We start from the raw sequence: 27,016 nt of genomic DNA, 5'->3' as shown, positions 1-27,016 counted from the left end.
ATATTAATATAAAATATTACTAATATAATAATATTAATGTACTAAAAATTTTAAATATCTCCAAAATAAGATTTAATGTTTCATATTCACTATAATAAACTTTTACATTAATATCATAATATTATGTCATTATGTAAAATTATAATAGAGTAATATATTATTATAAAATAATATCTTGATACTATTATTTTATGTAAATATAGTATTTAAAATAGCAATAGTATAGTCTAAAATTTTGCTAAATAATAATAATTTTTATCATGTGCATTAAATAGTATAATATACAACAATAATCATATTACTCTTAATATAGATATTATCTTAAAGATATTAATATTAATCATATAAAATATGCTATAATACTAGTTATATAGGATAATTTGCTACTTCAACCCAAAGCATCTGATTTAGAACAGATGTTTGTGGTGAGACATCACAAGGACAACATTGATGTAAAGGACTCTCACGGGTATGTTTCATGCGGGATCTCCACCAACTCTTTTTTGTTTTTGTTTGGGTTGGTGGGTTTGGTCGTTCGTTGGTTTCCGTTCTCCTGTCACCTCCAAACGGCGAATTCCCCTGCTAGCCACGGAGCGCAGTATAGCATCACCTGGTGAAACTAGGTAAACCATCACCGCCTTACTTTGGCGATCGCGGGCGAAATTATCTACCGTCCATCTCGGTTGTGCACTAGTGCTCCCTCCAAGCCAATCGCGGCTTCTCTCGCCCCCTTCCGCCGCCAAAGCCCCTCCACTTCTCCTACGATATCGGCCGATATATTCGGATATATAGGTTTATATCATCCGATATTTGGTGCATGTATATCGTATCCGTAGGTACCACATAAGGAGGAGGACCGGATCTCCTTATTCACCGTTTATATTCTCAGTAGAGGGAATTGGCTCCAATAGCCGTGAGAAGGGTATCAGCTTTCGGAGATCATGGCGGCGAGATTGCTGTGGGCTTCGAGAGCCGCCTCGTACCTTAGGATCTCCACCTTCCCGAGGGGTTTTGCCAGTGGTAAATCTCTGCTGCCCTCTTTTGATCTGTGTTCGCTCGTTAGCCCCTTGCGTTCCTCCTTTGGCTTTTTGCTTGGAGGTTTATGGACTAATGGGTGGTCCTGTTCTTTCTTAGATCTCGGTCATGAGTGCGTGAAATAGAAAGATCCGTTGGTTCCTAAGCTAAAGTTTGGATTTTTCTTAATGGGATGTACTTGGTTTTTTGGTTTTACATTGTCTGTTATTGTGGATCTATGATGAATTAGACCTGTCTCTATCTTTCTGTTGTTTTTCTCTGGCAAATTCCTAATCTTTTTGGTTTATGATTTAGTTTGGTGGGATTTTTTTTGTATTTAGTTTGGTGGGATTTTTTTTTTTTTGTTGTTGTAGATTAACGTAAGTTAGTTTAAGGGCTCCATACGTAGTGTTTTTACTGTTGGGGAATACCGACCGATCCCTGTCATGTCGACTTATAATCGGACATATCCGACCCGATCCGACTGTCGATCGGCCGAAGATATGTCGGTCGGCCGACCGACGCCGACCGACCGACTGTCGACCGACCGAAGATATGTCGGTCGGACGGACCTTCCGGCTCTCCCGACCGACTGCATAGGGGTCCGATACCCGACTCCCACGACGTGCCGATTGACCGTCGGAAGGTCCGAATCTCCACCCGACGCCCTCAGCTGGTCACCGACCCAAGGCCGGTCGACTCCTCCAATCGCTGTACTACTGTCAGAGACTGCAGTCCTGACAATAGCATGCGGTACTGCCGCTAGGGGCATTATCCCATCTAAGGCATGGGTCAACTCTAGCGATTTGACAGCCCCACGGCGATGTGATACCTTCACGGCAACTCTGACAGTCTACAGTGAATTGACAATTCTTCAATTATCTGCGCCATTAATGACGGCGCCATACCACGCTCCACTATATATATCGGGGAAGGCAACAGTGCTAGGGGTCATTCCGGAAAACTCTCAGGTATGCTCCCTCTCTTTCTCTCTCTCGATTGAGCTCTCTGTCTTCATTTTCACTGTTGCCTAGTCTCCTCTCTGACTTGACCGTCGGAGGGTCCCGCCGGAGCCGCCTTCGGTCAGCGTGGACTTTTTTTTGCAGGCGCTCGTTCCCGGCACCAGGCGACGAGGGGATTGGCCGCAACAGATTGGCGCGCCAGGTAGGGGGGCAACGCAGGCAGCGTAACGGTACTTTGTCCCACGGAATTCGAGATGACGAAGACAAGAGCTCAGCGATCGAGGGTCACCGGCTCGGCGAGGTATTCTTCCCACCGGGAAGAAGCCTCTCCTCCACCCCCGCGGCGGAACCAGTTCTCCACACCCCGCGGTGACCATGGAGGCGCAAATTGCGGCAATCATGCGGCAGATGACCGTGCTGACGGACGCGGTCAAAAGCCTCCAGCAACAGCCGGTCCAGCTGCCGCCATCACCGGCCGGGCAACCGGCGGCACGTCGATGCCCTCCAGGAGCAGCCGCCGACGCCCGCATCGATCTTCGTCGCCTCCGCAGGAGCACCTGCTACAGCGCTCCCATGGAGAGGAGGGGCGGCGTGGGCGACACCCATCGGCCCCGACGGTATTCTCCCTCCCAGCTAGAACGAGCGAGGAAGGAGAAGCGACCGCAAATGCCGTCCGCCTCTCTCTTGGACTTTCGGAGACTCTACTCTTGGGGTTCCCAGCACCGACGGATCGACGACTACGAACGCAGGTTCGACGAGATCGACCGTCGGCTTGTCCAGTTGCAGATGGACGGGCAGAAGTCCTCGAACGACGTTGACTTCCAGACCGCCCAACCTCTCTCCCGACTCATCCTCGACGAATCGATCCCCAGTCGGTTCAAGATGCCGCACGTGGAGCTTACGACGGCTCCACCGACCCCGTCGACCACCTGGAGAGCTACAAAGCTTTCATGACGATCTAAGGGGCAACTGACGCTCTTCTTTGCATCGGCTTCCCCGCCACGCTACGTAAAGCTGCCAGAGCCTGGTACTCCGGTCTTCGATCGGGGAGTATCCACTCCTTCGGACAGTTGAGCACTCCTTCGTGGCCCACTTCAGCACCAGCCGGAAGCCGCCGCGAACGTCGGACAGTCTTTTCTCCCTTAAACAGGGAGAAAACGAGACGCTCCGACGCTTCGTGACGCGGTTCAACGCGGCCACATTGAGGTCCGGGACCTCAACGAAGACATGGCCATCTCGACCATGAAACGGGGGCTGAGGGCATCCCGATTCACTTACTCCTAGACAAAACCCTCCCCCGAACGTACGCTGAGTTGCTGGAGCGCGCGTACAAGTACATGCGGCGTGGGACGAGGGAGCTTCCGACCGACGTCTGGCCGAGCCTATGGGCCCGAAGGAGAAGCGGAGGAAGGGTCGGGACCCCGCTGCGCCTAGAGGCCACCGACCGACGGTCGGGTCTCACCCCCGCGACGGGATCAGAGGTCGCCCCGCCGGCGGAGCCCAAGGCCGACACGTCCCAGGTACGATTCCTACACTCCCCTCTCTGCTCGTACGCAGATTTTGATGGAAATCGAAGGGGAAGAGTACCTGCGACGGCCTCCGCCTCTGAAGGCAAAGGGCCTCGACCGACGGAAGTATTGCCGGTTCCACCGGGGCCACGGCCACAATACCGAGCAATGCATCCAGCTTAAGGATGAGAACGAAGCTCTCATCCGCTGAGATATCTTGATAAATTTCGGAGGAATCCGCCGACTCAATCAGTCGCCGACCGACGACCCCAACCGACTGAGGAAGCGACGACTAATCAGCCGACGGCTGGGGTCATCAATATGATTTCCAAACGACTTGGCCCGGGACGTCTGCTGGAGGGAAGCCGACGAAGAGGCCGCGCTCGGACGATGTAATTACCTTTACGGAGGAAGATGTTCGGGGCATCCAAACCCCCACGACAACGCTGTTGTTGTCTCGGCAATAATAGCAAACTATGATGTAAAAAATTTTTTATAGATAATGGAAGTTCGACGAACATTTTGTTTTACTCGACCTTCTTCCGGATGCGACTATCGACAGACCGACTCAAGAGAGTCTCTACGCCCTGGTAGGCTTCGTCGGAGACGCAGTCACAACGGAAGGAGAAGTCACTCTGCCCGTGACGGTCGGTACCGAACCACGACAAAGTACAGTCCATTTGACTTTTGCGGTCGTCCAGGTGCCTTCGGCCTACAACGCCATACTTGGAAGACTCGGACTAAACGCCCTCAAGGCGGTTGTCTCGACGTACCATCTCTTGGTCCGGTTTCCGACCAAAAACGGAGTCGGAGAGATGCGCGGAGATCAACACCTCGCCCGTCGATGCTTTCAGATCTCCGCTCAAAGCGACGAATCGAAAGGCCCCCCGACGGCCGATAAGCTGGACCAACGGGAGGAAGAAGAGCGGGGCGAGCCGGCCGAACGGCTCGTTCCCATCGCGATAGCAGGGAACCCCGACCAAAAGGTGTGGGTCGGGTCTCAATTATCCAACCCCGAGCGGCAACATTTGGCAGAGCTACTGAAGGCAAATACCGACGTATTCGCTTGGTCGGCGGTGGATATGCCGGGAATTCCTCCGGAGACGATGACCCATCGACTCAACGACGACCCGTCAATGAGGCCGGTGAGGCAGAAGAAAAGATCTTTCGCTCCAGAAAGACAGAAGGCCATCGATGAGGAGGTGGATAAGCTGCTCGAGGCAGGCTCCATCAGGGAAACCACTTATCCCGATTGGCTCGCCAACGTCGTGATGGTGAAAAAAGCCAACGAGAAGTGGAGGATCTGCATCGACTACACCGATTTGAATCGGGCCTGTCCGAAGGATAGTTTCCGCTACCAAAGATCGACCAGCTAGTGGATGCGACGTCCGGCTATCGACTGTTCAGCTTTATGAACGCCTTTGCAGGGTACAACCAGATCCGGATGGCGTCCGAAGACGAGGAACACACCGCCTTCGTGACCGCCAAGGGCCTCTACTGCTACAGAGTAATGCCGTTCGGACTGAAAAACGCAGGCGCCACCTACCAACGGCTGGTCAACAAGGTCTTTAAAGATCAGATCGGGCGCAACATGGAAGTGTACGTCGACGACATGCTGGTAAAGAGTGCTCAAATTTCGGATCATGTCCGAGATCTCGAAGAAACCTTCCGCACTCTACGATGACATCGGATGAAGCTGAACCCGATCAAGTGCGCCTTCGGGGTGACCTCGGGGAAGTTCCTAGGATTCCTCGTCTCACAGCGGAGAATTGAGGCTAATTCCGAGAAGATCAGGGCCATCATCGACATGCGACACCCGGACACCAAGAAGAAGGTGCAGCAGCTCAACGGAAGGATCATCGCGCTCAGCCGATTCATTTCTCGGTCGGTTGAGAGATGCCTCCCGTTCTTCAAGACCTTGCGACAAGCCAAGCAGTTTTCTTGGCCGGACGAGTGCAGGCAAGCCTTCGAGGAACTGAAGAGGTACCTGGCCTCTCCGCCACTCCTAGTGAGACCGGAGGTCGGGGAGGTCCTGTACCTTTACCTGGCTACGTCTCCGGAGGCGGTTAGTTCGGTGCTCGTCCGAGAGAACGAGAACCGGGTTCACCAACCGATATATTACGTCAGCAAGGTGCTCCACGAAGCTGAGACTCGGTACTCGAAAGCAGAGAAAATAATTTTCGCTCTAGTCATTTCGGCACAGCGACTCCGTCCGTACTTCCAGGCACACGCCATCGTGGTCCTCACCGACCAGCCCCTGAGAGCCATCTTGCACCGCCCTGACACATCAGGACGGCTGGCGAAATGGGTTGTAAGGCTGAGCGAATTTGACATCCAGTACCGGCCACGACCTGCCCTCAAAGCTCAGGTTCTGGCCGACTTCATCGCCGAATGCCCGACGACCGACCTACCGTCGGGGGAGGGGAGCCCCATGGAGGTCGGGACCTCCGACTGTGACCCCGATTCGGCCTGGGTATTGCACATCGACGGGGTTTCCAACGCTCAAGGGAGCGGGGCCGGTTTCCTGCTCACCAACTCGGAGGGGGTGGTCACTGAGCACGCCCTCCGATTCGACTTCAAGGCCTCCAACAATCAGGCCGAGTACGAGGCGCTCGTCGCGGGTTTGAAATTAGCACTGGAGCTCGGGATAGACCGACTCAAAGTCTTCTCCGACTCTCAACTGATCGTTGGATAGATCAAAGGCGAGTTCGAAACACGAGATCCGACCATAGCCAAATACCACCAAAAAGTAAAAGATCTCGTGGCGCCCTTCGAATACTTCGAGATCTCCCACATCCCCAGAGCGGAAAATGCTCGAGCCGACGCGCTCTCCAGGCTCGCGACGTCCGACTACTGCGCCTTGGGCCGGACGTTCGTGGAAAATCTTGAACGGCCGAGCGTCGACCAGATCGAAGAGGTGCTGCAATTGGCGGCGGAGCCGAGCTGGATGGACCCGATCGCTCAGTACCTGATCGACGGATCCACCCTCGAAGATCCTGCGGAGGCCAAATGACTCCGGTGGGCGGCTTCTCAGTACGTAATGATCGACGGCCGACTGTATAAAAGGTCATTCTCTCTTCCCTTGCTGAAGTGTCTGGGGCCGACCGACGCGGACTTTGCCCTCAAGAAGTGCATGAAGGGATCTGTGGCGATCACTTGGGGGCAAGTTCTTGGTTTACAAAGTCCTGCGACAGGGCTACTACTGGCCCACTATGAAGAAGGACGCTGCTGAATTGGTTCGGAGGTGCGAACCATGCCAGAAGTATGCCAACATACAACACCGACCCGCCAGCCAGCTCGCTCCGGTCATCGTCCTGTGGCCCTTCGCCCAGTGGGGAATCGACATACTCGGACCTTTCCCTCCGGCATCCGGACAACGGAAATTCATCGTCGTCGCGATCGACTACTTTACTAAATGGGTGGAGGCCGAACTCTTAGCACAAATCACTGAGCGGAAGATGGAGGACTTCGTACAGAAATCCATCATCTTTCGGTTCGGACTGCCAAACACCATCATCACCGACAATGGGCGACAGTTCGATAACCAGGACTTTAGAGACTTCTGCGTGAGATTTCAGATCACACACCGACTAACCTTGGTCGGGCATCCACAGTCTAACGGCGAGGTCGAGGTGACCAACCGGACCATATTGCATGGGTTCAAAACCCGACTGAATGAAGCCAAGAGCCTCTGGGTCGAAGAGCTGAACTCCGTCCTGTGGGCGTACCGGACGACACCCCATATCCCGATCGGAGAATCACCTTTCAGCTTGGCCTATGGAACGGAAGTCATGATCCCGCTGGAGATCGGATTGCCATCAACTAGGGTCGAGCAATACCGTGAGCCGGAGAACTCCGAGTGTCGGAGGGCCGACTTGGACCTCTTGCCCGAGCTCCGACGCGAGGCACAACTTCGTATGGCTTCTTACCGACAAAAGGTGGCCCGATATTACAACGCCAGGGTAAAGCCAAAGCTCTTTCGACCTGGAGACCTGGTCTTGAGAAAGGCGGAGGTCTCGAAGCCCTCGGATCAGGGAAAATTGTCTCCGAACTGGGAGGGACCCTACAAGGTAGCCGACGCCTACGGACCGAGAGCTTACCGATTGGAAACTCTGGAAGGGAAACCGATTCCCCGGACCTGGAACGCTGACAACCTGAAGTTGTATCACCAATGAACTTTGTACCTGTTCATTCGGAATGCAAATCCAGTTCCAAAATTCGGAGTCTTAACTCTTTGACTGATGATCGGCACTCGCCAGAAAGGACGAGACCCGACGTCTCGACTCGGACTTAATATCCACGTGGGACCGACGGCCCGACCGCCGACAATGTATCAGGCACTCACAAGGGCCGAACCGCCCACGGCAACGGGAGTTGACGCTCCTTCTACGGTCGAACTTTGGGGCCAAACGATCGGCTAATTTGCCGATTAAGCCCCGACCAAAGAAAGGCGAAATGCCTGCACGACCGCCGTCGCGACTTACCGACCGAACTACGGCCGGTCGAAGGATATTCGGCTTACCACCGTCTATCACACGAAGCAACCACTGTCACGTTCACGACTCACCGACCGAGCTACGGCCGGTCGGAAGATATTCGGCTTACCACCGTGTATCATGTGGCGCAGTGTAAATACCCGACACAAGGGTATTGGGATCCGACTTATCATCGTTTTCCCGACTAAACGCACCAGGCGACATCCGACTGAACGCGTCGGAAGAGACCCGACGGACCAGTCTCATCCGGCGGTCGGTCGGCTTTCGACACAACGAGCACGCCCGACTCACAGTCGGGCAAAGGATGCCCGACTTAGGCCCTCGACCATCGAAAGGCCGATCTAAAGTCGGGACTTGTTCTACCTTCGTGGCGGCGCGAATTACCGAACGTCCTAACTAATCTATATGGGTTAGCGATGCGTTCCACAACACATAAAAAAAAGAAAGACATGCAGAGGGAAAAAGGTTCAAGTCCAAAAAACTTTAACTTTGATTTCATTGAAGATCAGAATAAGCCTACAAAGCCAGGCCAAAGTCCGAATACAAGCCGGAGCAAAAGCAAAAACAAAAATCGACTAATCTTCGGAGTCGGCCTCCTCTACTAGGTGACGGTCGGGGACGGTCGGCGAACCCGCTATGGCTTCGGCAGTCGGGGCCGCTTGATCTTCGGTGGCTTGCTCTGCGTCTTCTTCGGCTTCCGCCCCGGTGGTGATGCCCTCCGACGTTGGGTCGACTGTCTCCTCCGCAGCTGGGGCCTCCGACTCCGGCAGAACTATGCTGCTAAGATCAAGCTTCGGGTACAGGCTTCGAACGGCTTCTCGAGCATCCTCGTACCCGACCCGGTACGAAAGGAAGCCGCTCTCCAGAAGCTCTTCTCGGTACTCTTCCGAGTCACGGAAGTCTTCGACGGCCCGACCCATGGCCTCCTTCGCCGACTCCGCTTCTGCCCTCGCGATGTCCGCGTCGGCCTGGGCGACGGATAGGCCTTCCTCGGCCTTAGCAAGATTTTCGAGACTTACTCGGAGCTGCTCGCGGTCGGCCTCCAGCTCCTTGGCGAAGCTGTCCCGCTCGTGCCGAAGCCGACGGACGGTCCGGGACTTCTTCTTTGCGTCGTCTCGGGTCGACTGTAGCTCCGACTCCGACGTCGCCAAGGTGCCCTTAAGTCGGGAGACCTCCTCCGTAAGTCGGGAGACCTCCCCCTCAAGTCGGCCCTCCCGATCGACCGACTGTTGCAGCTGGTCGACCAGGGTGACCTTGTCGGCTTCAGCGGCCGCGATCTTGTCTCTCCAAGCCGCGCGCATGTCGCCGAACTTCCGGTATTCGACTTCTAGCTCGGATATGTTGTAAACCAGCTGCACAAAACAAAACCGACCGTCAGGAGACCGAGCTTACGGAAACTACATTGAAGGCAAAGAAGAGAGAAACTCACTCGGATCATCATCGGATAGAACGAAGACAGCATGTCGGAGACACGCTGGTTTTTCATCGCCTCGATGTCGGCAGGAAGGAGCGCCTGGCATAGTCTCCTGGCCAAGTCGTGGTTGGCCAGGCCCGACGCACCTTCGGGGAGTGGGAAGTCGGTCGACCCTCCGCCGGCCGATCGTCCTTCGTCGCCCGATGCCATGGGGGCCTTCTCTCGGTCGGGCGCCCAGGCCCTGACGTCAGAGATGGACGGCAGGCTTGAGCCCTACCGAGTCTCGACCGACGGCGCGGCGGCAGCGGGCGCTGGTTGCTCGGGTTCGTGAGCCTCCTCCCGATCCTCCTCTGCCGGCCGGGCGGCCGGCGCTCCATCGACCGACTCAGCCGCCCTTCTTTCGGGCGAAGCGCCGCCCTCGCCCGACGGTCTCTCGGACGGGACTTCGATGAGCACTGTCGGAGCCGACAGTGCGATGACGGGGTCCGCCCCCGACCCGGTCGATCTGCCCGGTGGGGCTGCGTGGGGCCTCTTGGGAGGCTGCGACGGCCCGGCCCCTTGCGCCGGCCTCTTTCGAACGGCGTACTGGCGTACGTCGGCCGCCGTTAGTCGTGATCTCGGCGGCATATCTGCAAACAACGACGAACGGTCAGGGCCATGAAGGAAAAACGAAAAGAAGAAAAAGGGGAAGAAAAACGAAAAACAAACCTAAGCGAGGGACCGGGCTGAGGCCGGCGTCATACAGGGCCTGCTCGGTGACGAGCTCCCTCTGCTTCGGCATCGAGATATCTTTTAGCCGGTGGAAGTCTTCCCGATCTTCGGCTTCCATCCGACTGTTCTCGTTCGGTTCGGTTCGGGGATTTCCCCAACGGACGGGGAACCCCCAAGAGGTGGAAGACGACGCAAAGAAGAACTGGTTCTTCCATCCGTGGATGGACGACGGAAGACCAGTGATGAAGGAAAGCCCCTTCCGAGGATTGAAGTACCACCACCCTCGGGCTTTAGGGTGGGGTCGGAGGACGAATAAGGCTCGAAAGAGGGAGATTCGAGGGTCAGTCGGCAAAAGCCGACACAGAAGAGCAAAGCTGACTATTAGTCGAACTGAGTTCGACGCGAGTTGTGCCGGGCACGGCCCGTAATAGTCGAGAATGTTTCGGACAAACTCCGGGATCGAGAAACGAAGGCTGGCCCGGAGGTCCTCCACATAGAAGGCCACCTGGCCCTCAGGCGGGCTGTTGACTCGACCATTGGCACCAGGGGCGAAGAGCCGAAACTACTCCGGGATGCAATATTGCTCCCGGAGCTGATCGACGTTCGGCCCCGAAAGTGAAGAGACCTCCACCTCCGGGGTCGACCGAGTGTCGTCCGTCGGCTCTCCCGACCGACCACCTCGTGGAGACGTTCTGGCCATGGACTGAGAAAAATGACAGGAAATGAAGGAGGAGGTGGAAAAGGTGATGATGGCCTATAGAAGAAGAAGATGGAACTCCTAAGGAGAAGGGAAGCGAAGAAGAGTACCTGGAATGAGGGATTACGTGGGCAGAGTCTCGACAGCAAAGTAACGGGGGGGTAAAAACTGAATATGGGCGACCCTGTATATATAGTACCCCCGACGGTCGAGATGAAGGCGCGACCAACGAGAAGTCCCCAGATCTCGCCACGTGGCGTCATCCGGGCCGTCCGTTGGCCCGACGGTTCGACGCACCCATCCTCAGATTGAGCCACGTCATCTCAATCCGCTCCAAGGGATCCGTCCCAATGACCACGTGCCACGTGGCACAGAGGCCGTGACGTTTCGTATCCCCGAAGGGACGACGGGAACGGCGGTTTCCCTTCCCGATGGGACGAAACGTCTGGCACCGTCAGGACGTCTGACACCGACAGGACGTCTGACACCGACGAGACGTCTGGCACCGACTGGATATCTGACGCCAGCGAATCTCCCGGCATTCATGAGACGCCTGACATCATATCAACCCGCGGTACGGTCGGAGCTTGACACACAGTGGATCCACTCCTTTTCGCCCGACGCTACTGCCCAAACGAAGACATCGGCCAGCGCGCCGTCCGACTCAGGAGTGGAGGGAGGCAACTGTTGGGGAATACCGACCGACCCTGCTCATGCCGACTTATAATCGGGCATACCCGACCAACCGACCGACCGAAGATATGTCGGTCGGACCGACCGACCGACCGAACGGCCGACCGACCGACTGTCGACCGACCGAAGATATGTCGGTCGGACGGACCCTTCTGGCTCTCCCGACCGACTGTACCAGGGGGTCCGATACCCGACTCCCACGATGTGCCCGACTGACCGTCGGAGGGTCCGAATCTCCACCTGACGCCCCTCAGCTGGTCACCGACCCAAGGCCGGTCGACTCCTCCAATCGCCGTACTACTGCCAGAGACTGCCAGTCCTGACAACAGCATGCGGCACTGCCGCCTAGGGGCATTATCCCACCTAAGGCATGGGTCAACCCTAGCGATTTGACAGCTCCACGACGATGTGACACCTTCACGGTAACTCTGACAGTCTACAGTGAATTGACAATTCTTCAATTGTCTGCGCCATTAATGACGGCGCCATACCACGCTCCACTATATATATCGGGGAAGGCAACAGTGCTAGGGGTCCTTCCGGAAAACTCTCAGGCTTGCTCCCTCTCTTTCTCTCTCTCGATTGAGCTCTCTGTCTTCATTTTCACTGTTGCCTGGTCTCCTCTCTGACTTGACCGTCGGAGGGTCCCCGCCGGAGCCGCCTCCGGTCAGCGTGGACTTTCTTTTGCAGGCGCTCGTTCCCGGCGACCAGGCGACGAGGGGATTGGCCGCAACATTTACGATGATGGTTCTTAATTCCAGCTAACAGGAAAAATTGTTTCCTTGTGCAATGTTTATCGGTGTATAATTTATTCAATGGGTGTGTGTGGTAGTGGGGATGAGCCGGGGAAGGGAAAGGTTTCTTTTGGTCGCTGTTACTAATTAAGAATTTCATGGCAATGGAGGTTTAAAAGAATTGGGAAGTGATCTCATGATTGGTTCTACTTTCTTTTGAGAATCCTTTTGAATAGATGTTATGTTAGGGAACAGTAAAAAGTGCAGCAACAAAATCGGATATTGAAAGTTTTTCTCTGGTCCTATAATCTTAGAATGGTTGGTAGAAGAAGAGAGAGGCGCAAGTCACACCTTCACCCAGAGTTCGTAAGCACAGCAAATACAATGAATCTGGGAAAAATTAGGGTATAAACTTCTGTCACCAAAGATATATCAGGATTAGGAAACCAATTGTGATACAATGAATCATACCTGAAGTTGGAAATGGACATGTACTGCACTGAAATGTCTGAGCTTCATTCTGTGCTACCCCAAGCTTTTTATTTTTTGGGCTTGTGGGGGAGGTGGAGGTGGAAGAAGCTAATTGTTTGTGTGGAAACATTATGAGACATTGTGAACTGTCCATTTCTTTTAGGAAATTTAAACTTCTAAAGACAAGTAGAATTTATTTCATCGGAAGCAAAACTTTTCAGTAAAATCAGGTTCACTCAGAAACTTCTATTTTTGGATTGAAATTGAAGAATTCACAGAAATATGTCAGAATTCAGGTGATCAACTTGTCGATTGGTCATTCATAGAGCTAGATCAGAAAAGCAGAAATGCGAGTATGCAGCGTAGCCACTTTGAATGGTAAATTCTTTTGCATGCAACATGCTGGTAAATATAGCAGGCAAAATGTAACTTTTCAGACAGCCAACCAGCTGAATCTAATACAAATTTAAAAATCATATTAAATGGAAAATGAACCCAGTTTGAGATGTGCAGCCAAGTTGAAATTTTTTTTGGTAGGTAGAGCATTAATACCTTTTAGATGTTACAAGTATTTGAAAAGGTAAGAGTGTAAGATCCTTGAACTTTGTAATGCAAATTAACATTATTTGTGGAAACAATTATGTACCATGAAAAAAACATGCTGTGAATGAGCTGCTCGTCCTTAGCTTAGTCCATATCTCATTTAATATTTTCCTTCATAAGAAACCAAAGTTAAGAATTATATAGCAAGTATCAGCATTGAACCTTTCATGATATTGAAGCTGTAGGAAGTTTCCATACTTATGCTTTACTATGATATGTTTCTTTTAGCATAATGGTACAAGTTCTCATTTTGCATATGGGAGTTAACCAGGCAATTGATCCATAATAAGCTCATGCGATTGTCAAGATTTAAAAATCTTCTACTGTTCAATGATACAACACTTTGTCGGCCTTTGTCACGTTGAGAACAAACCTGCTTTATTATACTAAGATATTTGTAGTTAATGGAAAATATGACCGAAACATGCCTTGAAAATCTTTATTTATTTATTTTTTACTGTAGATCCTCCCCCTTGTTGTTACCTAGTGAGTTTCTCATCTCCCTGGTTATCTTTAGACCTTATGTCACACATATATCATAGCGTAAGAATTTATCATGAGAGCTATGAACGTTCATTGCCAGTGCATGAATTTACATTAGGGAGACCTTAGATGTTGACTGCGTTGAAAGGTTTATTGACAGATATTCCGGTACCAATGTATGCACTTATTCTAGTTTGTTCCTTATCAGCTGGAAGAACAAATTCAATTGTTTGTCAGTACATCACATTACTGTTTACTCTGTAGAGGATTTTGGCTCTCAAGCACTCTTCCTGTCAGGACTTGCTCACCACTCCTTCCACTGTATAATGATAACTTGAATGCTTCACTTTAACTCTGTTTCCCTTTACAATTTGTATGCTAATAGCTCACAGATCTCTTAGGAAGGCCCATCAGATCATGAATTTCTAGTAGTTACTAGACAAAGTACGGTTGCATGGTTTGTTGTGCTGTTTGAAGTGGGTGGGGGATGGTAAAAATATCTTAATTATATGTTTATCATTTATTCTAACTGTACATGCATTGTAAATCCAAGTACTGGATGGACATATTATGCAAAGGTTAAGAGACAATTACAATTTAGTATTTATTGCACAGCTGCACTTGCTTTAAAAGTTACAGAACCAATCCTATACTAAATTTGTTTTTTATTCAATTGCAGTTGTGAAGGATTTGAAATATGCTGACACACATGAATGGATTAAGGTTGATGGCACATCTGCAATGGTTGGAATAACAGATCATGCTCAGGTTTTATACTTGACCAGCTTTGTTGTTCTGGCACAGTGCTTTTTCTTAATTCTTATTATTCGAGCAACATAGTGACAATCAGCCAATATTTTCAGTTATTGAATTTTATCTCTTCACGGTAAAGGCCAAATTGCCACATTTAGCTATGGTATAGGAATATTTTCCATAGTCATTTCAATAGTGCAGTGATCTCACCTGTGCTATAGAACCATCAAACTTTGCTGCTAGTTGCCTAATTTTTCTTTATTTTTAAGTTTTTGTTAAGTGTTTTGCTTCATTCGTTATTCTACTAAACTCAATGATGTTATTTGTTTTCAGGACCACTTAGGTGATGTCGTGTATGTGGAATTGCCTGAAGTTGGTTCCAACGTGACACAGGGAAAGAATTTTGGGGCAGTTGAAAGTGTCAAGGCAACTAGTGACATCAATTCTCCTGTGTCTGGAGAAGTAGTTGAAGTTAATTCTGAGCTAAATAACTCTCCTGGATTGGTATGTACTAACTGAAAGCCTCTTCTATTAATGAAATAGATGGCCTCCTCTCTTAGTTTTCACAATATATTTCTGACAACATCCATGGCAAAAGTAGCCTTAATTCAAAATTTAGACATTTTTCTTAAAGATATATTCTAAGATCTTTTTCTATATTATTCTTATGGTCAAGTTAAAATTATTTCTGCATTTTTAAAGACATTCAAGTATTTTCTACCAAAAAAAAAAAAAAAAGAGACATTCAAGTCTCCACAGATGCTGCTTACATTTTCTTTTGCTTTCTGTTGGCCCCACAAAATTGAGTTCTTTCCATTGAAAGCCTTCGCTCTTTGGAGCCTGGTGAATTCTTGAGTTTTTTTCCCTGGAAAAGCAAATATATCTTAGTAGTTTTAGTGGCCTTTGTCCGACGATATTTGCATTCTGGAGATTTTATGCTGCCTGCGCTGGTGCCTGTGTTTGGAAGCTTGCTTATTTTACCATGAGTGCAGTTTTATGGGCCAACAGGACTTTGGGTCTTCCAGTTGCATGGGTGATGCGCTGGGTTTGAACGTGGAAGGTGGCATTGCCATGATGAAAAGAAGTGCATATGTGTCTAATATCTCATATAGACCTGTATCTAGTTCCAGTTACGACTTTTGTGGTTGAAGAGTAAAAATATTTAAAGGATAATTTGATAACTTTTTTGTTGGATCAGGTTAATGCAAGCCCATATAAAGATGGATGGATTATAAAGGTCAAAATGAGCGATGAAGGCGAGTTGAACTCATTAATGGACTCTGATCAATACACAAAATTCTGTGAGGAAGAAGATGCCAAACATTGAGGCATTTCTAGCTTGTCTAACCAAAATTCGCAGTTTGAATTTTACCAATGCTCCATTTCATGCTTCACAAAAGCTGATTGCTCCATCGTGCTAGCAGGCTCTAGTGGTGATCCTTTGATGTATGGAATAATCACCCTCAAACTTTCTATCCTTTTTTCCTTTGAGCTTAGTAAATTGCTATTGCACTCGTTTGCTTTTAATGGTGCCTTTAAATACGAATTCCTTTTCAACAGGATCTTTCATGCAAAACTATTGGCTGTGAATTGTGAAGATTTCTTGGTCTAGTCCTTATCATTGTTTTATTAATGAGGGTTTTGGAGCTTTTGCAGTTGGAGTTTACCTATTGCTTATGGTGGGGTGACCCTTGACCTGCTTTGGTAAGGGGCCTTGGATTTTTGATGGTTTGGCCTTTAATCAGCTCATCATGTCTAATATCTAAGAAAAATACCAATGCATTGAAGCCTTCATGGTGGTGATCGGCTGGGTGAGGATTGGCAGCAGGTTGCCGGTATGACGTAATTCACGTCCAAGTTGAGTAATATACGTTAGTGGCTGGGGAGGCTTTTCATGGACTTGGGTGCTCCCAAACTTGGTGTAATACTGAGAAGTGAAACAAAGGCATGGAAATACTCATATAAACACACAGACATATCTACCTAGGCCTGCCAGTGTACAGAATCTGGTTTTTAGAAAAAAGTTAAACCCAAAATGTTCCAAATTTGAAACTCAATTCTCTAATAGGTTATTACAAAATTAGACCCGAATTGGCTAATCAAAACTTAAGAGAACAGCCGCACACTTTGATGATGTGGTAATGTTTCATGGATGGAGAATGATATCCAGCACCTAGATGGCATTGACCTATCTGGAGGCCTTGCTCTTCTACTTGAGACATGAAGCGGAGGCTATCAAGATCTCGGTCCCTGTGCTTTTTGAGAAAGCTGAACTCCTCAGGTGACCATCAGTGTCCAAAAATCTCATGACTGGTATCACAACCTCCTCTTCAGCCCTTTCCAGCCATCTAGAGATATCGAGCATATATGATTAGGAATCCAAATAAAATTTGATGCTAAGCTGATCTCTAAATACTCAAAATCATTGGCATAAAGGGCAGAAATAAATTCCTCTCTAGCTCTTCGAACTCATGTTGAGCAGAAATGTCAAATGGCAACAAGGGTGGCTAAAAAATCATTTAAAAGCTCATGGTAACATATTTAACCATCCTGAAAAAAAATCCATTATGCAGCCTCCCATTTTCTTTGGTTGGTTTTCTTCACATAAATTTGCATTGCTATAAAGTTTGCTTTAGGCCAAAGAAAAACTTGTCTCCTAGGGCCAAAGTTTCTTGGCATCCACTTGTATGTCCGGGAGTTTTCAAAACTTGTACCTTGGATGTCTTAAACACTAGTTAAAATGGAAATCCACTTTTTTCACTCATGACATACGAGCAAATTGCTGATTAGTTTGACATAAAACCGCACAAAACATAGTAATCCAGTACGACAAGATGAGTAGATTATAAATTTTGATCAAAGTTAATTCATTTTGCTAATTTCTATTTGTTTATTCTTTACAAATCTTCTAAAATATTTCTATATTATTTCTATCATGCAATCCTAATAAACTTGGAACCATATTTTGATAAGCTTATTGTGAATCAAAATAATAAATCTTGATATTTAACTAGATTATCATCTCCTACCAAATGTACCTGATTCTTCGAAAAACAAAAGAAAAAAAAAAGCTAACAATAAATTATGAACTTGGAAATGACCAAAATGAACTAAACAGGCACCATAACATAACATTATTAAGAAAGTGAGACATTCCCCAGTAATAACCATTTTTTGCCCCTTCCGATCTCCGCTTGGATTTTTCTTGAAATAAAGCAATGTTTCAATGACGATGGTCATCATATAAAATAGAAAATTCGTAGTTTCTATTTAGAATAAAACATGATTTTATGAATTAATATAATGAATAAATTTAACACCCATAACCAACTGATTAATGCAAAGGTCTTTAATAGAAAACCCCCTGGTAAAAACCCCATCTTTTCCTCCCAAAACCCAAAAGCCTCTCTAAACCCTCCGGCGCTTCTCAGATGTCTCTCTCCTCTTCCTCCTCACTCATCTTCTCGCCCCAAGGCCTCTCTTCCACCGTCAGTACTCCTCTTTCTCTTCGTCCTCTCCTTCTCTTAACGTTTCTTCTCTCTCTCTGAACAAATTCTATGGTTTTCTTCGCAGAGCCGTTGGGAGTCTAAGAGGGTTCCAATACCATCGAGAAATCTATGTTTGGGGAGGAGTTTTCGAGTGAGAGCAGGTCCAAAGAGGATATCTTTTGGCAACGATTGCAGAAAAACGTTACAAACTGGTATAGATAAGCTCGCCAACGCTGTCGCCGTGACCTTGGGACCCAAAGGTATGACAACGTTGGATTCTTTTCTTGTTGCTGTTAATCTATTCAAGTGCTATTGTCTATTGACGAATATCCTCTTAATCTTGTTTAATGTAACTTTTAGTTATCATTCAACATTTTCCTGGTAGCAAAAATTTTTGTCCCTGCTCGTAGAATTCAAGTTCTTGAGAGCATGTACTTTTTAAGGCTACCAACTCTCCCTAACCCTATCGCTGTTGCAAGTCTTTCCATCATAGAAGTAGGGTGGCATTAAACCTGAAAATAATCAGAGTATTATGTATTTATGTCCACATTCCAATATAAGAAATTTTTTTTTTTTTTTGGGTGAAGAGGTGGGGGGGGGGTATGTAAAGGTATTTGGATTTCTCTTCTGCTACTCTCTTCTTCAATAATCAAAAAAGTCCCTAAATTACTGACCTTTAGATCGCAATGTGAGGTAGTAACATGATACAATTTGGGTCATTCCTTTTATGCAAGCATATGAGGTCTATGTTAACGCTCCAATCTCATTTTGCTATATCCTTTTTACAGATGGAGAGAGTGAATTGATGTTCATTCAAGACTCAGGGAACATACCTTTGAGTATTGTCAATTGGTTATGTTACTTGTGTGCTGTTCATTACATCATAAACCAGATCATAACTTTCTTTTGTCTTTCTTTCCGTACAAAATATTTTGTCTTTTGGTTGTGTACAAAGTCATCAAGTAGATCATCGTAGGCGAGTCATGTAGTTCCTAGATAAGCCAACTATTCCAGAATCTCCCTTTCATTGGTGGAAAATGAATTCTAGAAATGGGATTGTAAGTTCTAGATACAGACTTTGTTTTCTTCCAGGCCGGCAAAATTTTTTCTTTCTTTTTTTTTTTAAAAAAAGAAATGAGTCCTGCTGTCTTCCATGTATGGATGAATGTTTTACATTGGTAACTGTCAGCCCTCTTTGTACACTCCAATAACTATCACTTATTCCATCAACTTCATCTGAGATGAATGTTTTGAAAAATTATCATGTTTCATTGGTTATGAAGTTCAGTGGGGTGAAAAACTGATGAAAAGTCTGGTAGTTGTCATAATTGAAACTGTCAGCTTGTTCATCATGTAATTGGCCATGGGCCTTGGTTACTTTTAGATGGTCATATGTTAGTACTATGGCTTATAAAAGTTCATTTGTTTTGAAAAAGTACATAGTCCTTTTTTGACATCATTATTGTTCAATCTGTCTAACTATCTTCAAGGCTATCCATGCAGGGCGTAATGTTGTCCTTGATGAACCAGGAGTGCCCAAAGTAATTAATGATGGGGTTACAATTGCTCGGGCTATTGAACTTTCAGATGCAATTGAAAATGCTGGGGCAATGCTAATTCAAGAGGTTATTCATCCAGCATGTTTTGCTCGGCATATAGATAGCTTTTTCCATGTAAAATTTTTCTAAGTTGCTGCTTCTGTCTACTGGATTTTATGGAACAGGTAGCATGCAAGACAAATGACTCTGCTGGTGATGGGAGCACCACGGCAATTGTTTTGGCTCGAGAAATGATCAAGTTAGGATTGTTGGCTGTGGCTTCTGGGGCTAACCCAGTTTCTCTAAAAAAGGGTATTGATAAAGCTGTTTGTGAACTGATCAAAATCTTGAGGAGCAAATGCAGTCCTATAAGCGGGAAGGAGGATATAAAAGGTTGTCTTTTCTTTTGTTAATGGATTTCTAGGAAAGAACCACAAATTCATGAAACTGTTAACTTTATTTATTTATTTATTTTTTGTCCAGCTGTAGCTGCAATCTCTGCTGGCAACGATGATTTTATTGGGAGTCTTATCTCTGAGGCTATAGATCAGATTGGTCCTGATGGAGTGATCACAATTGAATCATCATCATCTTTTGATACTGTTATTGAGGTTCAGGAAGGAATGAAGGTAATCGAAATGAATCTTTATAATTTCTTTTAATTTTTTTTATCATTATGGCTATTTATGATTTTTTCAGATAGACAAAGGCTACATGTCACCGCACTTCATCACAAATCAGGATAAATCAATTGTGGAGTTTCAGAATGCTAAAGTTCTAGTAACTGATCAAAAGGTGACAAATGTTAAAGACATCATCCCTCTGTTAGAAAAGACCACTCAACTGAGTGTTCCTCTATTAATTATTGCTGAGGATATCTCAAGTGAGGTGCTGGCAACATTGGTCCTTAACAAGCTGAGAGGAATATTAAATGTCGCAGCTGTCAAGTGTCCAGGGTTTGGGGAAGCAAAGAAAGCTCATCTGCAAGATATTGCTCTTATGACAGGTGAACCTTCATGCACTTTTGCTATGTAACTACTTTCCTGGAGTATTTTCCGCTTTTTTTTCTGGTGGCAGACTATCATTAAGCCTAAGATCTAAAGGAAATAGAATTTTTCATTTTAAGAATTTGTGCACATGCCTAGTCTGCTAAGAGATTGATCTGGAACTTGTGCAGCAATCAAAATGCATGATTTATACGGTGTTTAAAAGCATTTACTTCTTGGAACAGTAGTTTTATGCTACAAACTGCAGCTTGCTTGTTTCATTGAGTTCCAAAGCTCGCTGCTTGATGTTTGTCATGCTGCTGGTCCCATGGTGTTGTAAATTTTGATGCTTGTTCACCTCATGCATTTATGAGTAACTGTCTTAATTTTTGGTATACAAGTTGCTTGGTAACTAATCTGAACTTCAGATTTTACTTGTGCTTACACTTTGCGGAAAACACAGGTGCTGATTTTGTTTCTAGTGACTTGGGCTTGATGCTTAGAGGTGTAACTTCAGACCAGCTAGGTGTTGCTCAGAAGATAACTATAACAAGTAACTCAACAACCATTGTTGCTGACCCATCTATGAGAGCTGAGATTCAGGCAAGAATTTTACAAATAAAGAAAGATTTGACTGAAACAGATAGTTCCTACCTAGCAAGGAAGCTTTCTGAGAGGATAGCAAAACTCTCAAGTGGTGTAGCTGTGATCAAGGTCTGCTGTTTTCTTCTCTCTACCTCAAACTACTTGCATAATTCAGAGAACTTAATTGTCTATAGCACATGTTTGTGCTGGAATATATCAGTTTGCTGCCATCTCAATTTTCTGAATATCTACTACAGGTGCTTGAAACTGGGTGAAGAACTTCAATGCAATACTGTTATCTCATTATTACTTATATATGTATTTGTTTATTTATCTGCCGCATCATGTAAAAGTCAAACTATTGAGATACTTGTTAGGGCATTGCTCTGGATTCTGAAGGTGCAAATGATACATAGGTAGGGGCACCCACTGAGGCGGAACTTGAGGACAGGAAACTTAGAATCGAGGATGCGAAGAACGCGACTTCTGCTGCCATAGATGAGGGTATAGCACCAGGTGGAGGGGCGACATTGGTCCAGTTATCAAAGCATATTCCCACCATAGTGCATCTGATTGATGACCCGGAAGAGAAGATTGGTGCTGACATAGTTGGAAAGGTCTAGTTTCTTCTTAATTGTCACATACATTATGTCATTTTACTCAATTCTTAAGAAAAGTGCCTCCAAAAGTGTACCTATTACTGTTTTTTTCTGCTTAGATTTTTTTACACATAAAGAACACAGTATAGCCTACACATAAAGAATACAGTATAGCCTAAAAATAGTATTATGTAGCATGGGAGTGATTGCATGTGTTTTTTGGAAAACATTGACCTTGTTGGACCTCATATTTGGAACATTAAATTGTGATCCTATACATGATGTGGAGCACATCACTAATATTTCTTTTCCCATCTGGAACTTGAGGCATGTATTAGTTAAGAATTATGATTTTGCAGCATTTAGTGTGTGTTTGTTTGGTTCCTGATACGAACCATTGTTGCCATAGCAGTGCTGCACAAATATGGATGACACAGTAGTCCACTTAAATACATGCTGATAAGTCACACATATGGCAGGTCAAAACTAGATTAAGATGATTTATTTTCATGTTTAAACTATGTATCAGAAACCTAGCTATGATGTTATAAAAGTGCACTTTACAAGAACATTACAGTGCCACATGTGATAATCAATCCCAAGCTTTCTCATCTGCATGCATGTCCATTACAATGTCCAATGACTCCGAGAAACCGGCCTCCTTCCATGTAACTGGCATGTGTGTGAATGTGAAGACAGTAGGGCTGTGGCCATGCCCTGTTTTTTTTTCTATATTAAAATGGTTATATTGATATATTTGTCAAATAAGATAATCCTCATTATGTTTTGTATGTGTTGCTTGTTATTTCACATTGAATTTGAGTGGTCTGAGATAATCAGAACTAGGAATTGCATTAATCTGATAACCCTCAATATCCAACACCGAGATTTTGATTTCCTTCGGAAGTAATTTCCTTAGTATTGGAGTTTGTTACATGGACAAGATCATCTGAAGCTTTTAACTTTTATATCATCGGGTAAATACTCAGACTTGGTGGGCCATGGCAATGTTTATGATAGTTAAAGATACTTGATATTCAATGCACAACTTCTAAGTTATTACTCCAACAAAAAAGCCTCCACCTTCATCTATAGTGTTTATGTCCTACTTTTTGAGTGCCACTTTGGCGTAACTTTGCTGTAAGATACTATTTTATGCAATTGGCATCTAGTAATGGTAAATTCGCTCACCTCTTTCACATTTCCAAAGAATTCGAGACAAGTCAACTTGGCCAATGAGTGTCAACTCTTGTTTCTAGTTGTGTTTGAGTAGCCAGGTCTGCAACTGTACTGTTCACTCTAGCACATTAGCTTAGAAAAGGAGTTAGGGATGCCTCTCTTTTTTTAGTTTACAATATAGACTGCTTTGGTTATGGGTATCGAGTGCTGTTCTTGGTGCCTGTCCAGGCTCCATTTAATTTGCATGGTGCTAAACTTGGAACGATCGTGAATCGCAGTGGGAAGTATGTGTAAGAAACTTATGGGAATGATGGGATGATACCCCGATGAAATATACCAGACATTTCATCGAATCAGTGAAATGCATTCTGACACCTTGGTGGATCTCGAATTCAAACTAAAATTGCAAGATTAAACAAAATTGTATAAGTGAGAAACATGTCAACTCTTTTAGATTTTATGAAAAAACTAAGATGTCCATTTGGTTGGGATTAATTTGGTGTGGGAAAATATATCTCATATCAGATTATCATATTTGGTGTGAAAAATGGAAGAGAGAGATGGTAAAAAAAATTGATTTTTCTAGAGAGAGAAGGTAAAACAAATACCATTGAGGGGTTGGTATTTGATAAATTTCTGAGTAATGGTAATCCATACTTGACAAAAATATTGCCAATAGGTGGTGGTGATTATAGTCATTATATAAAAATTAATTGGAGATGAGAATATTAAAAAATTATTTTATGTTAATGGGCATATTTGTAAATTCTATCATATTCCTATGTAGTGTTATCTCCAACCAAATATAGTGATCTTTTTGTAATATCATTTTCCGAGGTAATTTTTCTACCAACCAAACATTATAAAAATTATTTTCCTCTGTAATCATTTTTTTAGATAAATGATTTCTAGTTATCATTAGATTACCCCACAATCGGACAGACCCCAACCAAACGGACCCTAAGATTTTGAAAATCTAGCCCTTCATGTAAATTACTATTAGAGAGATAGGCATATATATGTACATGCATATACAGAATTCCATGTTATCTTCTTTCACATAAAACCAATTTCTTGCCATCAATAGTTCATCATCTTGGGGGCTGTATTCCTTTACTGACATGTGTTTAATATATTCTATTACAAAACATAAATTGGTTTATGCTTTAATCTATTGTGATCTGGATCATATATAATAGGATTAAAACCACCAGGGATTCAACCTTCTTGCACTTTATTATATAATATTAACTAGGCAAATTCACCTAAACTGTGGTCCAGTAATGCATCTTTCTTGTTCTTTTTTCCCCAAAAAGACTTAGATTGAATCTCATTTACATGCACAATACAAATTGTTGTGAGGTCCATGTGAGTTAATTCCATGAGTTCTTGCATGAAATCTTAGCCACAGCTGCCGATGCTTGTCTGGTTGCCTCTCTTTGCGAACCTGTCAGCAATGTTGGCCTCTTTGCAAAGATAAAAATCTTGAAATTGAAATTGAAATGATGATCCCACATATCTTGAGAGGAGATTCTGACATACCTGGCCATTTTGCCCCTCCATTTCTTTTCCATACCAAGTCTATCTTTTCTGGCTAATAGCTCAACTGACTGAATGTTCTTTGATGCCATCTAATAATTAACGTTTCCATTTGACCTTATGGTATCTTCTTATCATCAACATTGATTGACACAGAAGACACATAAATGCGCATCAAAGGATTGTATGGTAAAAAATTCGGCTTGAGTAGTCATTTATTACTTATAATGAGAACTGCTAGTTAGCATCACTGTTATAGGTAAACCATGTTATACTGTTTCAGTCATCATATGCTTTGAAAGTTTTATTTACTGTCACTGTTGAAATTATATCTCACTAAGGCTTGCAATATGTTCCTAGAAATACTAGTAACCACTGAATCTGGTATGTGACATTGAGGTTGTAGTTCTTCCAGATGAATGTGCATTGTAACTTAAGGGCTTTCTGGACCTTTAGGCACTCCTTGTACCAGCCTCATCAATAGCCAGCAATGCAGGAGTTGATGGTTCAGTCATTGTGGAAAAGCTTCTCTCTTGTGCCTGGCAGATTGGCTATAATGCAATGACCAATGAGTTTGAAGACCTTCTCAAATCTGGTGTCGTAGATCCATGCAAAGTTTCAAGGTGTGCGCTCCAGAATGCAGCTTCTATAGCTGGGATAGTTCTAATGACCCAAGCAGTCATGGTAGATAAAATAAAGAAGCCAAAGCCTGTCGTGCCTTTGGTTCCTGGAATTACTCCATAGCTTTAGGGGATATACGGATGAGAACTCAGAAGATAGCCATTGAACCAGCAGAAAGCAGAGTTTGTCAGATATGTTGAAGCCAGACTGGAAATGCTTGCTGCTCTGTTTATTGATTCCCTGAAGGATGACATAATGCCGGAGGTTGGAACATTTGCCTGTACTGATAAAAGTTGCTTCTGAGAGTGTCGTCAACTTCGACTTCTAACAGGTGTTCTTTTCTGAAGATATGGCTCTCTGAGGATGCCACCTGTTTACTGCTGGTCATAACCTAGTATTTTCTCTGCCTGGAGGCATTCTTCATCAGAAATGTGTCATGACCTCCTAGGAAAAGATCAGGCAACTCTAAGGGCTTTTATTTTGTACATATAACTAACAACAAGTTTTAGAGAGCTTTTAACAGTGTTTTTGAGCAGTAATGACAGAACAGGTGTTTGAAGGTCCGAGAAATCTCGTCTTCTTTGTGTAAAAGGCAGTATTCTCTCTCATTTTTCACATACAATGTTTGTAACAATGCCAGAATTTGTTTGTGTTGCAATACCTATTTTTTCTTGTTAGACTTACAGTAAGTGCTTAATTGTTGTAGTAATTTGCAAAGCAAAATAGGCAGTTATCTGCATATGTCCGTCCTCAACTTACATTGTGCTGATCGTTCACATCTCTTTAGTCGGTTTGTAATGTCTTAAATTTAGCATGCAATGGAATAAATTTATTGCATATGAGCTCATCAAATTTGATCTAGGATATGAAAGTCATGAATGAGATATTTGAGTCAAGAATTTATGTTGCTTTGATTTTGGCGAAGTTCGAGCAGATTTTTGTTCCTGACTTTCTACGGTAGCTTCAACAACAAAACTTACATCAAAAGTAATGAAAATCTTTCATTAGATTAAAATTCTGCATCAACGAGTGCATTAGATTTTTAAACTGCATGTCATTTTAATCAGACCACCAACGTACAACCAACAAGTTGGGCAGCCTGTTCAACTTTCTATGAAAACCAGAGTGTAGAATGTATAGAAGAGGCACAAATTGAAATCCACAGCAGAAATTACTGGAAACCTCAAATCATGATGAAGGCTATGTGGCTTGTTCTCAAGAAATCCCTTGGTTGGCAAAAGATTTCTGAGAGCAGTGTGTTTGCATTGAAAGGAAAGCATGACAAATTCATTCATCATCACCATTCCATTACAAAGGCTAAAACGTAAAAAGTCTAATCCAATGCAGCAAACAAAGGCACTGTAGTTGGTCTTATCTCCCAATGCTGGATTAAGTTGCAAGCCAATGACGAAGAACGAATCATAGAAGACTGGCCAAATATTTCTAATCCAGAAACTGAATTCTCTGGTGCAGGTTCACCTGTGACTTGAACTACAAACAGATCTGATTCAATCAAATCTGAGTATCTGTCTGCATGTACTCAACCAACTAGAAATCAATGAAGTGCATGCTTTTCTATCTAAATGAAGTCAGTAAAAAAAGAATAAAATAAAATGTAGAATCTAAGAAAATTAGTAGCATTTCCAAAGGAAATGTCTTCCACCATTCTGTGTTTGATTAATACTACAGAAGTAACCATTGTGGAGAAAAGTAGTTTTTTGGAACAGAACAACAAGGAACATTGGGTCAGATGGGAGATGATGTTGTGTCACCACTGGCACCAAAATATTTTGCTGTACCAAGTGCCAAACACTTCATGAGTCAGATAAGTCTATTACTTAAAAAGACATAACGGAGGATTTTGGGGAAATCGCTGCAAAAGAGTTACAGAATTCCTAAGCCCGGCAATATGTGAAGAGAAGATGGAATGAAGCGCTGATTG

The 27,016-nt window shown here is 45.2% G+C and overlaps 2 protein-coding genes across 3 annotated transcripts; both read left to right on the top strand.

Moving 5' to 3' along the window:
- Positions 1–770: 770 nt before the first annotated feature.
- On the top strand, positions 771–16,115 carry LOC105049207 (glycine cleavage system H protein 2, mitochondrial). Its single transcript, XM_073260657.1, has 4 exons — positions 771–1,020; positions 14,466–14,554; positions 14,873–15,043; positions 15,738–16,115. Exons 1-4 carry the CDS (start codon positions 942–944, stop codon positions 15,864–15,866), a joined length of 468 nt encoding a protein of 155 aa, XP_073116758.1. The 5' UTR covers positions 771–941; the 3' UTR covers positions 15,867–16,115.
- A 1,757-nt stretch (positions 16,116–17,872) lies between these two features.
- On the top strand, positions 17,873–25,428 carry LOC105049206 (ruBisCO large subunit-binding protein subunit alpha). 2 transcript variants are annotated; one of them, XM_010928775.4, is made up of 9 exons: positions 17,873–18,027; positions 18,113–18,287; positions 19,531–19,652; positions 19,751–19,958; positions 20,049–20,194; positions 20,265–20,571; positions 21,015–21,265; positions 21,553–21,753; positions 24,910–25,428. In XM_010928775.4, exons 1-9 carry the CDS (start codon positions 17,971–17,973, stop codon positions 25,195–25,197), a joined length of 1,755 nt encoding a protein of 584 aa, XP_010927077.1. In that variant the 5' UTR covers positions 17,873–17,970; the 3' UTR covers positions 25,198–25,428. The 2 variants fall into 2 exon arrangements, with proteins under 2 accessions (XP_010927077.1, XP_010927079.1); XM_010928777.4 differs by having other exon boundaries at positions 24,869–25,074.
- Positions 25,429–27,016: the final 1,588 nt, after the last annotated feature.

Source organism: Elaeis guineensis, chromosome 7, assembly GCF_000442705.2.
Source record: "Elaeis guineensis isolate ETL-2024a chromosome 7, EG11, whole genome shotgun sequence".
Taxonomy (NCBI): Eukaryota; Viridiplantae; Streptophyta; class Magnoliopsida; order Arecales; family Arecaceae; genus Elaeis; species Elaeis guineensis.
Note: the sequence above shows the minus strand (reverse complement) of the source record. Positions and strands in the feature narration are given on the sequence as shown.